A 16,411-nucleotide genomic window follows, 5' to 3' on the forward strand; every position below is an offset into this window, starting at 1 on the left:
GGGATTACATTTATTCCTAGCTATTTAATAGTTTTTGTTACTCATATGAACAATGTTTTAGTTTTATTACATTTTCTAGTTGGTTGTTATTGATTTAGGGAAATTAGTTCTAATAGTTTGTTGAGTCTGTTGGCTTTTCTAGCTCAATGGTCATATCGTCTGCAGATAAGGACAGTTTTATCTCATCCCCTCTTATTCCTTCAGCCGCTTGTTCCTCTTTTTTTCCTTATACAGTTGGCCAGGACCTTACGTATAGCAGAGATGGAGGCTACTTTATCTTGCTCTTGATCTCAAGTTTCTCCATTAGTAGTGTTTTCCATTGGGTTTTGACATAAAACTTTATCAAGTTGAAGAATTTCCTTCTATACCTAATTTTCTGAAAAATTTTTTTAGCCATAAATAGGTGCTGAAGCCTATAAAATGTTTTCTGCTGCCTACTGCTACTTACTACCAGTGCAAGTTCTTTTTCTGCATTTTTTTTTTTTTTTTTTTTTTTTTTTTGAGACAGAGTCTCACTTTGTTGCCCGGGCTAGAGTGAGTGCCATGGCGTCAGTCTAGCTCACAGCAACCTCAAACTCCTGGGCTTAAGCGATCCTACTGCCTCAGCCTCCCGAGTAGCTGGGACTACAGGCATGCGCCACCATGCCCGGCTAATTTTTTGTATATATATATTTTAGTTGTCCATATAATTTCTTTCTATTTTTTTTTAGTAGAGACGGGGTCTCGCTCTTGCTCAGGCTGGTCTCGAACTCCTGACCTCGAGCGATCCACCCGCCTCGGCCTCCCAGAGTGCTAGGATTACAGGCGTGAGCCACCACGCCCGGCCTGCATTTTTTCTTTAGTCTAGCCACGTGGTGAATTTTGCTGATAGATTTTCTTGCACAGAATCGTATCTCAATTTCTGAGATAAATTTTAATTGATCGTGATGTGTTATTTTAAAATTCTCTGTTAGATCCAATGAGTTATTTTTAATTTTATTTAAATTTATGTTTATAAATAAAATGGACCTATACTTGTGCTGTATTCATCTTTTTTTTTTTTTCACATAGCCTCATAAAATGAGGCAGCTGTTGCTCGATTTCTGTTTTCTGGAACAATTTCATACACAAGATAGAAATAACCTTTTTTTGAAATTTTGATAGAAATGCCCCATGAAAAACATGTGGATTTGAGGGTTTAGGGAGGAGGAAGGGAAGCCTTAGTCATTTAAATATGTTTAAGATTTATTCATCTATTCAAGGTTTCTAGTTCTTATGATAATATTGATATTTTATATATTTGTAGGAATTAATAAATATATAAACCACTTCTAATACTTTAAAAATCTTTTATTTCTGTAGCTATTTCCCTCTTTTTTGTTGTTCTGTGTTTTTTACATCTTCTTTCTATCTGCATTGGTCTTGCCATAGATTTATTTAATTAATGCTTTCAGATAAGCGGCTTTTGGTTTTGTTCTCTAGCATGTTGATTTCTGTCCTCGTCTTTACTGTTTTCTCCCTTCTTATCCTTTGAGTTTACTCTATTGTCCTTTTGTCAACTTCTTGAATTTTCTGCTCAGCTCATGTATTTTTTTCCTACTAGCACCTCTAAGGGTAATCACTATTCCTGACTTCTAACAGCATAGATTAGTTTTGTCCGGTTTTGTATTTTATAAGAATCATGAACTATGTATTCTTTATCAATTTGTTTCGCTCAACCTTATGTTTGTGAAACTTATTCATATTTTGCATATAGTTGTATGTCCTCAATTCACACTGCTTTACAGTATTCTATTGTGAGAATATAGTACAATTTATTTATGCATTCTGCTGTTAGTAGGCATTTAGATAGTTTCCAGTTTGGAACAATTAGAGTGTGCTGCTATGAACATTCTAATTGAAGTTTTGGTAAACATATGTACTCATTTATATTAGGTATATATCAAAGAGTAGAATTCCTGGTAACATATATGTTTGGCTTTAGTGGATACTGCCAAACAATTTTTTATAGTGGTTGCAACATTTACACTCTCATCTGCATAGATGAGAGTTCCAGTTGCTCCACACTTCATGGACACTTTTTTCCACCCCTTTCATGTTAATAGTTAACCCGGTGAGTTTGCAATGGCATGTGATTGATTGGTTTTTTTGTGTGTGTGATTGGGTTTTTATTGACATTTCCTTGATGACTAATGAAGTTGAGCACCTTTTCTTTTGTTTCTTGGCCACTTGGATGTCCTCCTTATTTATTAATGACTTTTCTTATTTCCTACAAATGCATTTATAACTACAAGTTTCCATCTAGGAACCCTTTAGCTGTGCCCTACAAATTTCTGCCACACTGATAAACCTGCTTCAGCTCAGATCTGCTTCTTCTCACGGCGAATTCCCTAAGAACAGTTGACTGAGAAGAAAAATTTGACCCTCGTCTATGCTCTTCCCAGTGGTACTAAGCAGAAATGGAATGTAGTGACATTGCAGCCCCGCTCAGAGGTAACCATGGAGGAAATGGAGTAGGGAAATAATACTACTGGGTAGGACAGTACAGCTCATTGTCTCATTGTCTACTCTGTGTCGAAGGAGAGATGATTTGGCATAAGAATCTCCACCTATCATGAACAGATACCTGGGGAGGGGATTCATGGTGATTTATAGGTAGGGCCTGCTGGTTTGGCCACATAGTCAGGGACTTCGAAGAAATAAGATTAGAGGATTGATGATGATGAGATTTAGAAAGGAGGTTTTAAAATTTTTCTTCTGTCTTCTAAAACCTTCTCTTGGCCCTACTTCCTCCTGTAGCTACAGCCCCCTTTCTCTCCTTCCCTTTATAGCACAATTCCTTGAAAGGTTTGTCTTGACTATCTCTAATATGTCTCCTCCCATTTTTTAGTCCACTTCAAGCCTGAGGACATCCTTGACACTTTGTGAAAACTGATCTTACAAATGTCACCCACATTGCTTCCTCCAATGATAATTGTAGGCTCAAATCTTATTTGACTTCTCAGCCATACTTGTCCCAGCTGATCACCTCTCCTTGGTCTCCAGGGAAGCACACTGTCAACTGAATATTTAAACTTTCTCCTCTCTCCTAAAATCCAGACTCAAATATCCACACAGCACCTCCACATCTCCCCTTGGATATTAGACATATCCCAAACTGAACTTCTTTTTTTTTTTTTTTTTTTTTTGAGACAGAGTCTCACTCTGTTGCCCAGGCTAGAGTGAGTGCCGTGGCGTCAGCCTAGCTCACAGCAACCTCAAACTCCTGGGCTCAAGCGATCCTCCTGTCTCAGCCTCCCGAGTAGCTGGGACTACAGGCATGCGCCACCATGCCCAGCTAATTTTTTCTATATATATTTTTAGCTGTCCATATAATTTCTTTCTATTTTTAGTAGAGATGGGGTCTCGCTCTTGCTCAGGCTGGTCTCGAACTCCTGAGCTCAAACGATCCGCCCACCTCGGCCTCCCAGAGTGCTAGGATTACAGGCGTGAGCCACCGCGCTCGGCCCCAAACTGAACTTCTGATATACATCCAGCACACATGTACATCAAACCCAGACCTCTTACGATCCTTCCCATCTCAGTGAATAGCAATTACATTTTTCCAATAGCCAAAAAAACCTTGGAGTCAACCTTCTCTATTCCTCTCACACTCACATTCAGTTCTTCAGCAAATCCTGTCACTTTTACCATCCACTCTCCTTTGTGGTTTCCCCACACATGACCCTTTGTAAATAATCTTCTTTACTTCCTTGACATATCTTAATTTGTGTGTGCCACTTGTTTGTGCTGGAACCCTGGTGATACAGAATGAACAAATGAACTGCTCCGAATGAATAGAGTGGAAGAATATCTTGGTCTTATGTGAGTGTTTACCAAAAGGCTCCTAATGCAGAGGCGGCTGAATTATCAGGTAGATATTAAAAAAATGACCTGTTCTGCACTTATCAAGTGGTATTTTTCCCAGAACTGAGAGCTTGTTTCATGGGTTCATGAACTTAGTGAAATAGTGGCATATATGGAGTTTATAAATAGGCTCAATAACAGATTTTTTTGCCTTTTCAAGCTGTCAACCTGTGACCAGCAGCCACCCCTGAGCCCTGACAGGCAGGCAAATGGTGGCAGGTAAATTACACCGAATCCTTTCAATCACAGAAGGGATTACATTTTTTCCACACTAGAATAATCACTCACTCCGGATATGAATTTGTTATCTCTGCCTGCCCTGCATCTCTCATTTGCAACATCTTTGGATTTAGTGTTGATTCACTAACACAGTATCTCATATAACATTGTTTTGGAACAAGAAATTCACTCTACCATAAAGAAAACAAAGTAGAGCAAAAGGTTGATTATGCCCGTGGGATCTACTGGTTTTACCATCTGTTCCATCAGCCAGAAGTAGCTGGGTGGAAAGGCCTTCTGAAGACTCAGTTTTGGTGCCAGCTGAGACACACACTTGTAAGATTGTGATGCTGAGTAGGGTATGGACCCTGGAGCAGAACTTGTATATGGTGCTGTTTCTTCCAAAGCTAGAATACATGAGTCAGGGTAAATGCTGGAGTGGTATTCTCATATTACTTTTAATATTTTTATTTCTCTTCTCCACTGCTTTGGGCTTTGCTTGTGTAAAGCTCTTAATACCAAAGGAAGGAGTGCTTCCACCAGAAGATCCACAATTGTCTCAGTGAGCTGGAAGCCGAGCCTGCCTCCTGGCCATTTTGGGCACTACTCTGCTTGCACTGGGAAAATAGCCTAAGAAAGAGGTTATGATGTTGGCTGATGTGCATCTGACCCTTGGTAAGGTTGTTGCTGTACTAAGAGGGCAAGAAGGAAGGGAAGGGTACGGATGCAATCCAGGGGTCTTAGGAGAGAGAGGAGATAAATGTCTGAATGTCTAATGTCATTGTCTTAGAGAAGAATTTCAACTATTGGATATAAAATGAAATTTTTTCCCCATTGACTGATATTGTCTGTTCTCTTTTGAAATTCTCTTTTCTTTCTTTTTTGTTTTTAAAGAGATAGGGTCTCACTGTGTTGACCAGACTGAAGTTCAGTGGTGAGATCATAGCTCATTATAACAGCGAACTCCTGGGTTCAAGCGATCTTCTTGCTTCATCATCCTGTGTAGCTGGGACAACAGGTGTGTACCACCACACCTGGCTAATATTAAAATATTTTTTTAGAGATGGGGTCTTGCTTTGTTGGCCAGGCTGATCTCAAACTCCTGGCCTCAAGTGATCCTCCCACCTTTGCCTCCCAAAGTGCTGAGGTTATAGCAAGTTACAGACATAACTTGCCTCTGTTAAAATTTTTTAAAGTTGATTACTCTCAAATGATTCAGGAAAAAATGATATGTATGTGTGTATATATAAATTATATTTGTGTATGTCTATCTGCATGTACACACACATACATGCATACATACAGAAAGAAAGATGAATAAAGCAAATTTGGTAAATGCTTAACATTTGGAGAATCATTGTGAATAGGCATGAGTCATTCCGCCTGGCCTGAAACTCCTTTTTCTATCCATTCAATAATTTTCAACAACTTTGAACTATTAGAATAGTCATTTTCAGTTCTTTCTACTTCTTGCTGTTCATTTGACAACTTAAATCTCACATACAATTTTAAAGTCTTCCCCTGTAAGTCCATTAGTCACACTGGTTTCTAGGGGCTTAGAGTGGAGGGAGGCAGTCTGCTTTCACCTTCTTCTCCTGGCACGTTCCCCTCTGATGACAGAGTGGGGAAGGGAGATAGCAAAGCTAACATCCGTCTTCTGGGATTGCCATGGAGAGATCAGATTCCTCTCTTTGGCTCTCGGTGTATGGGCATGGTGTGGACAAGGTGCTAGTTTCAACAGGCTCCACAGTAGACTCACTCTCAAGCCAATCTCCCCCTTGGCCAGCTTCCAACTAGGGCTCTCGTGTTGCACTCCTCTTCTGAGTGTGTCTCTGTCCCATGGTGGCAGTCTCAGCAGGGCTGTGGCCCCCAGGCCCATTCGCCCTCTGCAGCTAACTCTTGGGTACACAGGCATTTGGAGGATCCACACACTGTTCCTCCCAGAATCCAAGAATGAAGTATGGGAATAACCTTAGCTTTCTCTCTTCCTTGTTAGCTCACTATAACAACTCTCCTCAATATTTTTCTCCTGATCTTGAAACACAGGCACAGGTTCTTGGTGGTCCTTTGACTAAGAAGACATTCATTTGGAGTGCCAACTGCCACCCTCCTGGTGTCTTCGGGAAACCACTCTTGTCAGGACTTATTATTAGAATGAGTCCTTCTCTTTTTGGTCAAGAGACAGGGTCCTAAATTAATTGAAACCCGTACATCTCAGTTTATAAGGAAAATAACACATTTGCTCTTTAAAAGCAGGGTCAGGTGTCCAAGTCAGGGATCAGCTAGGCATGCCCTCCTCCTTGATAAGCCTGAGTCGGAATCTCTTGCCTCACCGTCTGCAGATGTGCAGCTCAATGTCGTTCTGTAGTGCTTTGGCCCTGTTGCTAAGCCTTTTGCTGTTTGGCTTTCAGAAGCATGGACAACCTGATAATCTCAGCTGTACACCTCTGGGGAAAGGCCCAACTCCAGAAGGCAATCCAGGAACGCACTTTAGCATCTGGGTCTATTTTATGCCAAGATTCAAGGTGATGTGTGATGCCTGAAAAAATTATTTAACCCAGTCCCAACCATTATTCTGCTTAAATCAGCCCCTGAGAGGTAACAGAAGGCCTCAATTTCTATTCTTTCCCTAGTGATTTTACTGTGGGGGAGGTTGTTTATGCCCTGGCCAGAATAACTAATTTCAAACCTGTTCCCTCTGTCTTCTACACCAAGCGTTTACAACTCTATGCCTGAAACCCATTTCTCTAAAATGACCTACTACGTTCTAAATTAGACGAGAGGCCATGCAAGAATATCTTTGAAAAGGGGCATCACTTGCTCGTGATCTGACTGGATACCTCCAGACATTCCCTCACAGGTGACTTTCTCAGGGCCCTCTCTGAGCCCTCTAATGGCTACTCGCTAGCTCTCAGGCTAGCCTAGTTTCGATACTCCCTTTCCATAAGCAGGAGTGTGGACTGGGCATCTGTCAACCAGGCCCCCTCACAGTCTGCCTCACGGTTGCGGTAAGACTCTGGGTGTTCACAAAAGTCTGTGATAGGTGCTCAGTTTCTAGCTAAGTCTGTTCTGATCTGATGGAAATTTCTTGATAAGTATTCTATTATGACTATTATTCTCTTGTTCTTTCTTTTTTTTCTTTTTATTGTTTTTTCTTTTCTTTTCTTTTTTGAGATAGAGTCTTGTTCTGTTGCCTGGGCTAGAGTGCAGTGACATCAACATAGCTCACTGCAACCTCCAACTCCTGAGGCTTGAGCAATCCTCCTGCCTCAGCCTCCCACGTAGCTGGGACTATAGGCATGCACCACCACACTCAGATAATTTTTAAAAATTTTTTGTAGAAACAGGGGTCTTGCTATGTTGCTCAGTTTGGTCTTGAATTCCTGGCCTCAAGCAATCCTCCTGCCTCTGCCTCCCAAAGTGCTAGGATTACAGGTGTGAGCCACTGTGCCCTGCCTATTCTCTTATTTTTGATTTTGAAGATTGCCTATTATAATTGCAGATGTTGGTGATGGTTTACAGACATAACTTGCCTCTGTTAAAATTTTTAAAAATTGATCACTCTCAAGTGATTCAGGAAAAAATGCTGTGTGTATATATAAGTTATATTTGTGTATGTCTATCTGTGTATACACACACATACACACATACATACATACAGAAAGAAAGATGAATAAAGCAAATATGGTAAATGCTTAACATTTGGAGAATCATTGTGAAGAGTATACGGGAATTTTGTGTACTATTATTGCAATTTATCTGTCAGTCTAAAATTATGTCAAAATAAAAAAGTTCAAAAATGTATACATACATATGTAAGGTATGATTAAGAGACTTAAAAAACACACTCCATAGTATTAGTAGTGATTATTGCTAGCATTTGAGATTACAAGACCGTTTTATTTTCTCCTTTGGGTTTATCTACCTTTCCAAATGTTCTACAACAGAAATGTATTGCTTTTTCTCTGTAATAAGGATAAAGGAGTGTTACAATTACAGCTTGGTAAAAGGCGGTATTTTCTAAAGTTGATCTTGTTGGCAAGCTAACCACATGACATGGTCTTTTGGGGGAATGTAATGTAGACAAAGAGTTCCATAACGTGTGGCCTAGATCTTCTGTTTGAGTGAATTGAAGATGTTTTGCTCTGTGATCAAACAAGTAAAAGAAAAAAAAAAAAAGAGCACTGGCGTTTTCCTAGGCCTCCAAAGTTATTGATATTTTGCTGGGTATCTTCTGATACTCCTCCATATCCCTTCTCCACCTTTCTCTGCTCTTCTCCCTCAGAAATCTGCCCAGTTACCTGCTCTCTTGTTCTCTGGCTTCCACTAGGTTTGGTCAGTGGTGAGCAAGTAACAAAAGTCCACGGGAGGGAGGAGAGTGAGATCCGGGTAACTTTTTTCCTGACTCCCCTTGCAGGCTGGCTACAGGTTGGCTTTATCCCTTGGCTGAAGGGCATGGCTCTCTCCTTCAAGTCTAGGCATGGTAATAGCACCTGAAGTTACTAACTGCAGGATACTGAACTATCCCTTGCTTAGCCTCTGTGCACATCTGTGAAGATAGTGCCGTTCTTAAACTCTCCTCTATCGCCTGAATTTGAGTGTGCCCTGTGTTTCTTGCTGGGACCCTAAATGGCGTGACAATGTCTAGTGCTTTGTGGTTCTAAAGGAAAATTCAGCAACTCTGCCTGACATCCTTTAGTAGGGGTCATTTTCTTATCCCTTATCGCTTTGATCCGCCCACATGGCCTCTCTAAAAGCTTAGCCATGAACAACTCATAGACATGATTGCGTAGGGCTCTAACTTGGCTCAGATAGAACATCTAGCACCATGGTGTGCTGCCGTAGGTGGGGCTGATGCTTCGCTTTAGGTCTCTCTCCACTCCAACCACAAGCACCCCCTTCGCCTGTGACGCTCAGCCCCATGCTTTCGGTGTACTTAACCAGGGGTTCTCGACTTCTGCTCACTTGCACCACTTTGTGGTATGGCAAGACGTTTCTCTTCGTGTTCTCTCTTAGATCATTTTGCGGGCTCATGCTGGTGACGTCCTTATCTGGAGCCCATTCAGACACTTGCACATGTCCCCTCGCCCGAGTCTCAGTGCCCTTTCTGACTTCTGAGCATTAAACTGTCTGATGTGACATGGATTTTCCCAGAAGATAACTTTCCAAGGAGACTCAGTGCCTTGTTAACTTGTTCAGTTACCAGCATCAATTAATAGTTTCCCTACCTAGTTACCCATGAGCCTTCTACCTTGGGCTTCCCTGGAGTCAGGATCTCAAGAAGCAGAAAGGACTCAAGTCAGCACACAGGCAGAACTGCCTCTCTGGCCTTGAGGTCTCACGCACTCTGACAGGCCTCTGACCCTTGAGGCCTCCTTCTTAGGTGGTGTGCCTCCTAGAACTCTGGCAGAACCTGGAATCCTAAAAAAAAATGACCTCTGAATCTCTGGAGGTGCATATTGCCACTGCCAGCTCCTAGTTACAGTCCTGGAGAAAAGAAACGTTTAGCTCCTGCTGAATTTGAGTGTCTTTGTGATGCTCTCGGTGCCTATCAGAGTACCTCAAATTCTCATTCTGTCTTGGGTTGGTCTCGTTTAGACACAAGTCACGTTGGTCATGCCATAGAGGCCTCTATGTAATTAACTGGAAGTGGTATAAGTAGGACAGGACCAAGCCTGGCCTTATCATTGTCCCTCTTCCATGACATACTGACCAGCCACCCACATGCCTTTAAGCATTGCTGGTTTGGCCCTTCCTTGTTTCATAGCTGCCTAGGGGAGAGGAGGATCTACTGGCTAGGTACACTAATGGCTCAGCTATCTCTGCTCCCTTTGGGACATGGACAATGTTTTTCTGGACGTGGAAACTTTCCTGGCTAAGGAAGGCTCTTGCATTTCAAGAAGGCGGAGGCTAAGAGTTTTCCGGGGAGGCGGACCTTCCATGAGTCCACATTATGGAACTGCACCCTTGAGTTACTTGCCTGGGGTTCCATCGACAGATGAACTATATATATGGCTCCCTGGACTTTGGGGCCTCTCTCAGGATAAGACACACTGGCATTATTCTGGGTGTGCCTGTGAGGGTGTTTCTGGATGAGATTAACATTTGAATCTGTAGATTAGGTGAAACAGACTGCCCTCGCCAATGTGGGTGGGCCTCACCCAATCAGTTGAAGGCCTGAACAGAATGAAAAAACTGACCTTCCTGCAAGTAAAAAGGAAGTCCCCCGGCCTGACTATTTTCAAGCTGAGACATCACTGTTTTTCCTGTTTTTGGACTCTGGTTTTCAAGACTACGAACCTTCGGACTAGAACCACACCATTGGCTCCCTTGGGTCTCTAGCTCGCTGAGTACGGATCTTGGGACTTGTCAGCCTCCATGATGGCATGGGCCAATTCCTTATAATAAATCCCTTTCTACACACACACACACACACACACACACACACACACGCCCTATTGGTTCCTGTTTCTCTGGAGAACCCTGACTAATATAATGGCCTTGGAGGGCTCTTTCTCTTGGTTCAATACTGATTTTCCCTGCAGAACAGCTAGTGCCCTACCAAGGGAGCTGTGCAGTCTCACTTCATCCCATGCCACGTCTGTACCTCCTCTCTAGTAACCAGCATTTCATTTCCCTGCTGCCTCTATTCAGCCTTGGCCATGAGGCAAGGGTATCCAGTGAACTTCCCATTGACCACTCTGGCACCTGGCACTGGTAATGGTAAAAGAGTTTGCCCAGTCACCACCAGCTCCCTGGCCCACTGGGCGTGGCATCTTGCCTGCACAGTGGAGACCTGTCTGGCCACCTGCTTTTTGGCTTGGTTTTTCCTAGTGCTCTGCACATCAATCCAGGTCAAAGTGGGGACTTGGGCTCTCTGTTTTTGAGATACTGGCATTGTTCCTATTTTCCCATTCGCCTTTGCTGTGCACTGATTGGACTAAAGAATTTTGCTTTTTTTTTTGCACTCTTAAAAAGTGTTTAAGTGTTGCACTCTTAAAAAATATTTCTCTTCAAGAGAAATATTTCTCACAGACTTTAATGAGTCAAAGATCAAGAAATATGATCTCTTTCTTCATAAAGAAACCTGTGATAATCAGCAATTAAAAAGTAATAAATCTCAGCTCAAAGAGCCTAGGTTATTGTCCCCAAAGCCACCCCAAGACAAGAGGTTATAAATAAAAGCCTATGTAGCACTGACTGGGTGTCAGAGGAAGAGACAGCCACTTATAATTTAGGACTTAGAGATCTCCTGAAAATAAGAGAAGTATTTTCTATTCCTTCCCATCCTCCTGTTCTTTGTCTGTTTAAGAGAGCGTGGGAAGAGAAAAGATAGTGTTGTTTGATATTCGTAGCAAAGATTGGTACTTGCAATTTCAACAAGCACCCAGATGCTAATGTCTGTAATAATCAAATAGAAAACATGTTATCTGTTTGGTTTGTTGGTTTAGCAGATTCTGTGCTTCAAATTGTAAAGGTAATGAGTGATCATAAATGTCTAAAAATAGGATCATTAAACATTCTAGGGAATCAAAGGGTCAAATGTCTCCCCACCTATTTATAATATATTCATATTTTTTAAATGAGTCAGTAGTTTACTATGGTATATGGGAACCTAAAGCTTCAGGGGTAGACAACAGTCTATTTGAAGATAAAGTACTACTTCAGAATGGCATATCATCAGGTCATGATGCCACCAAAATGTCAATAGGATGCCATGGAAGATTCTGTCAATTTTCACCCAAAATATATATTTTCCCTCTATTCCCTGCAGGGAGGAACCAGGATATGGACCACAATTGACTTAACTCAATTATAGCAGTCCTTTTGGTAAAAAGACTCCCAGACTTTCTCGCAGCTAGAGACAGTAATGTGACTCAGTTGCAGCCCTTGAAAGGTGAAAGAAAATGTTACTCATCATTTGTGGTGGGAACAATTCTGGAAAGCTTTTGCATTCCAGGAAAAGGGAGAGATGCCAGTACTTCTACCTTTCCTCTCTTCCCACGTTACACATTACTAAGATGCCTAGAGCTGGCCCTATTGTCTTGGGATCACAGCATGGCGAAGCAAGAGATGAAAACCCTGCCAATACAGAGCCACCAGGCAAATAACAGCAGCACTTTCCTCCAGATTTCTTGCTTTTTAAGAGAAATAAACCTCTATTGGTTAAGTTATGGTAGGGTTTTCTGTTTCTTGCAACCAAAAGCAATCATACCCAACACAGGTGTTTCAGCAAAATTGAGAATTTCAACATATGTCTCTTTTTCACTAGAGAGACAGAAGCTTCTAACAGCTCCTCTTCCAAGGATCCAAATCCTAAATTTGGCTCAATGGGATGGCCCCTAAGGGATAGACCCTAAATACTAATGGGACCTAGATGGGAGACTGCATTCTCTTCTATGAAGGTCAGTTACAAGTATAAAATGCTGGCATACAATGTAATCACACTGGGAGAGAGTAACACTGGCCTCTACCCTTAGTACCCAGCTTAGATTTCCCTGGAGCTTCAGCTGTGGACCACGGAAGGTCAGTGTGGGACTAAGGATGCTGGGTTCTCCCTTCCTTCTCAAGCAACCAGTCCTAGTCAAATTTGGTCTGTGATCTGTGCTAACACTGCCCTGGGGACAAGAGCTTAGGGTGGTGCCTCTCAGAGAGGCAGTCAGTACAGCAGCATAGTCTGGGCAAGTACTCAGTAGCTTGGTGGTCCAGGAGGAAGATGAGGACTTTTGCCCTGGGTGACCGTAGCAACTGCAACCTCAGCCTACCTTTCCTTGATTAACAAAACTGAGGTAGCCAGAGAAAGCTTTCAAAGAATGTTTCCTGGGCTTCCTGGTGCCAAACTGCCTAACCAATGGTACTAAATAGAACTATAGCCTGCCTTTCCTTTACTCTCATAGAGTATATTTTCCTGAGTATACTCAGAGGGACTTGCACAAAATTAAGTTGTGAGGTGGGAATCTTGACGCCTGAGGACTATGAATTTAGTGTTCTGGGCAATATCAGGAAAGTTGACCTACTGCTCCCTAGTCAATAAGCGTCTTGTACCTTGTGTCTCCACCAAGGTATAAAAAGTGGATGCCATGACCCTTTAATCCTAGACCTATGCAGCCCACGGTGACGGGCCAAGAGGCATCTCATAAATATGCCTTGGGAATATCACTATGTCCTTGCCAATGATCCCAAGTCCATTAAGGTAATCGTAGTCTGGGAAGAGTGTTTTTACTTTATCTATATGAAGACCTGGGAAGATAGGAAGGTAGGTTTATTTTTCTGAGATTCCTGAATGAAAAACACTACTATACTATAGGAACTACATAGAGATAGGCCAGGCTACGAACACAACCACAGGGACCCTCTGACTAGGGCTGAATACATGTCCAGGGCTTCCTGGGCAACAAGGCAAGATTACCTGTTGCAGGACCAAAATGGAGTAGAAGACCCAGGCTGTGTCAGTTACTCCAGTTATAAATATCAAAATACCCCACTCAGATTTAAAATAGCGCTGAGAAAAGAAATCATGAAATTATTAGCAATCTAAGGGGAAAGGTATATATAATTTGGAAGTAAGAACTTCAGAACTCTTAGTGGATGTCTTCCGTTTACTGTCCAACCTGGAAATTTCTCAAGGAAGATGAATGCTCCACCATAGATTTTAGACCAGTAATTAACTGAGGGGCTTTTGTAATGCACAGCAGGCTTTTGCGGGGAAGAAATCAGAATCTCCCTCAAGAAAGTGAAATCACAAATAAATCATTGGGGCAAATGAAATGGTTTGTTGTGTTGGTGGGAGCCAATTTATTGCTCAAAGAAATAGTACAATGTTACCTTTTGTTTTTGGCACAATCCTTGTCTTCTGTATTACATGATATGACTTTTTGCAAATCAATGGAATATGTGGTTGTAATTATAGGAATAATACATGTGATGTACAAATTCTTATGTGTTAGCGGAAGGAAAAACAAAACTAAAAAGAAGCAATACCATTTAGGTGAAGAATGTCTCCCTTCTTGACATTACTGGTATAAAGCAGTAATCCTACTCTCAAAAGTATGCCTCTCTTAGGAAGAAACCCTTGAGAAATGGAAACGATTGACAGATCCCTAGGAAAATCTCTCTTTGTTGGGCTTGGACCCCTTTAGGCAAACATTACCTTGTAACAATATTTTGTTTAGTTATATCGTAATTGTTTAAAATGAGGTGTAAATGGTATATTTTAACTGTAAGATTCAATGAATGATTTGCCGTAAGAGTATCAGTGGGTCATTCCCCAATATCTCTTAACAGTTTTATCTCCTGGCTGACCATCACTCTTGCCATTGCTGCCCTCTCTCTTCTTAACCTTGGTGAATGCCCTATGCACACAGATGACCCTGGCCTCTCAATTCTTCTTCTTGTTTTAATTATTATGGGTACATAATAGTTGTATATCCTTATAGGGTCAATTCTAGACCTCTTCTCCCCCAGTGATCTTGTCCACCCTACCTCAACCACTCACTTCCAGGGTCACAGCTTAGACGTTATTATTACCTACAGAGGTACCCCTGCATCATCTCCATTCCATGTTTCTCACTGCCTGACCACTCTCTCCAATCTTTCCAGTGTACTCCCTAGCCCCAACAAACCTCTGGCATCCTGCAATCAAACTATTAATACATACAATATCTGTTTACCAAAAATCCCATCAGATAATGTAGAGGACAAGGATTGTGCCAAAGAAAAAAGAACATTTAGGGACATATTATTTCTTTAAGCAATGAACTGGCTTCTATATGACACAGACATACCATTCCATGGGCACCAACCAATTATTTTTCACCGTCGTTCCCGGCGTTTATGTTCCACTCCTCTCCGTACCCAGCTTAAATGCCATGCCCATCATTGTAAGTACTCCCATTCACAGAACTTTGATTCCCCTGCTCACCTCACTTCTTTTTGCTCAAGCTAAAATGTTGGGTAACTAAACTTCTCTGCCCAACCTGTGTCGAAACCCACACAGCTGAATGAGGCTGACAAGCACAGGCACACATGGACTGACTGATCTCACTTTAAATTCACGATCATTAGCCTCAAGTGAATTCTGAATGCTGCCTGGCAATCACACATATCCTAGCTCCTTGCTTTCCCACTCTGCTAAATGACTATTTCACACCTTTCCTCTTCTCAAACCCTGAATAGTTCATGCCCCATTCACTAGCTCAGTTGGTGCCCTTACTTTCTCTTGGACTGAGAAATTTCAAGCGATCAAGAAAGAACTTTCACGGACTCCCACCACTTCTCCCCACCTACCAGTGTCTTTGCCCACATATTACGCCTTTCCAACTGCTTCACAGATAAAATATCCACACGGCTAGCTAAAATCAATCCCTCCTTAAGGATATCGCTCCTGCTATTCTCCCTCCCTCTGTCTCTCATTAACAACTTTCTACTCTCTCTTGGATTATTTTCATTAGCATATAAACAGCCTGGTTTCTTTCCCTTCTTAAAGAAAAGAAAAAAGAGAAAAAGCAATCACTTCTTTTGACCCTGTTTTTTCCTGACAACTTCCACTCCATTTCTTTGCTTCCTGTTTGCAAGAAATGTCTAAGGACAATACCCCACACTCGCATTCTGCAGTTTCTTTCCTCCTGTACTTTCTTAAATCCACTGCAGTTGGGGGTTTCCTCCTGCCACTCTACCAGCATTGCTCTTATCAAGGTGGCCAATGACTGCCTTGTGGCGAGAGCCAGTGGTCAGCTCTCTGCCCTTCATCCTACTTGACTTAGCATGAGTGTTTGACAAAGCAGATCACTTGCTTTTTGGATGCACTTTCTTTACTGGGCTTCCAGGACACCGCACTCTTGGCTGTCTTCCTTCTTCACTGGTCACACCGTCCTAGTCTCTGTTGCTGATGCCTCCTATTTCCCTCAGTTCTTCATGTTGGAGAGCCCCAGGCATAGGTCTTAGCCTTTCTTCCCTTCACCCTCTACAGTCATTCTCTTGTTGATCTGATTCAGACTGAGAGCTTTAAATAACATCTACACACTGTGAACTCCCCAGTTTTTCTCTCTAGCCTAGACTTCTTTCCCACCAAACTCCAAGTTTACCTATTTCATTGCCTATTCAAATTTTCCACTGGGATGTCTTATATTCATCTTGAACTCAACATGTCTAAAATGGAATGGTTTTCCTTCCCCTACAAATCTGCCCCACGTCTAGCCTTCCTCATCTCAGCTAATGGCAACTCTACCCTCCCAGCTGCTCAGGCCAGAGGACTTTGAGCCACCCCAACTCTTCTCTTTCTCTCACTTCCCATGGTCAATCCTTTAGG

General features: G+C 42.0%; 1 protein-coding gene across 1 annotated transcript in view; it reads right to left on the reverse strand.

Moving 5' to 3' along the window:
* The window catches only part of TSGA13 (testis specific 13), a 36,026-nt gene extending 26,888 nt beyond the window's left edge, over positions 1-9,138 (reverse strand). Inside the window, exons 1-2 of the mRNA XM_069461666.1 lie at positions 8,932-9,138; positions 6,438-6,508 (exon numbers count right to left, since the gene is read on the reverse strand). Of these exons, the coding sequence (XP_069317767.1) occupies positions 6,438-6,508; positions 8,932-9,138 (278 nt within the window). The remainder of the gene's footprint in view (positions 1-6,437; positions 6,509-8,931) is intronic.
* Between the last annotated feature and the right edge of the window lie 7,273 nt (positions 9,139-16,411).

This window comes from Eulemur rufifrons, chromosome 29, assembly GCF_041146395.1.
Source record: "Eulemur rufifrons isolate Redbay chromosome 29, OSU_ERuf_1, whole genome shotgun sequence".
NCBI lineage: Eukaryota > Metazoa > Chordata > Mammalia > Primates > Lemuridae > Eulemur > Eulemur rufifrons.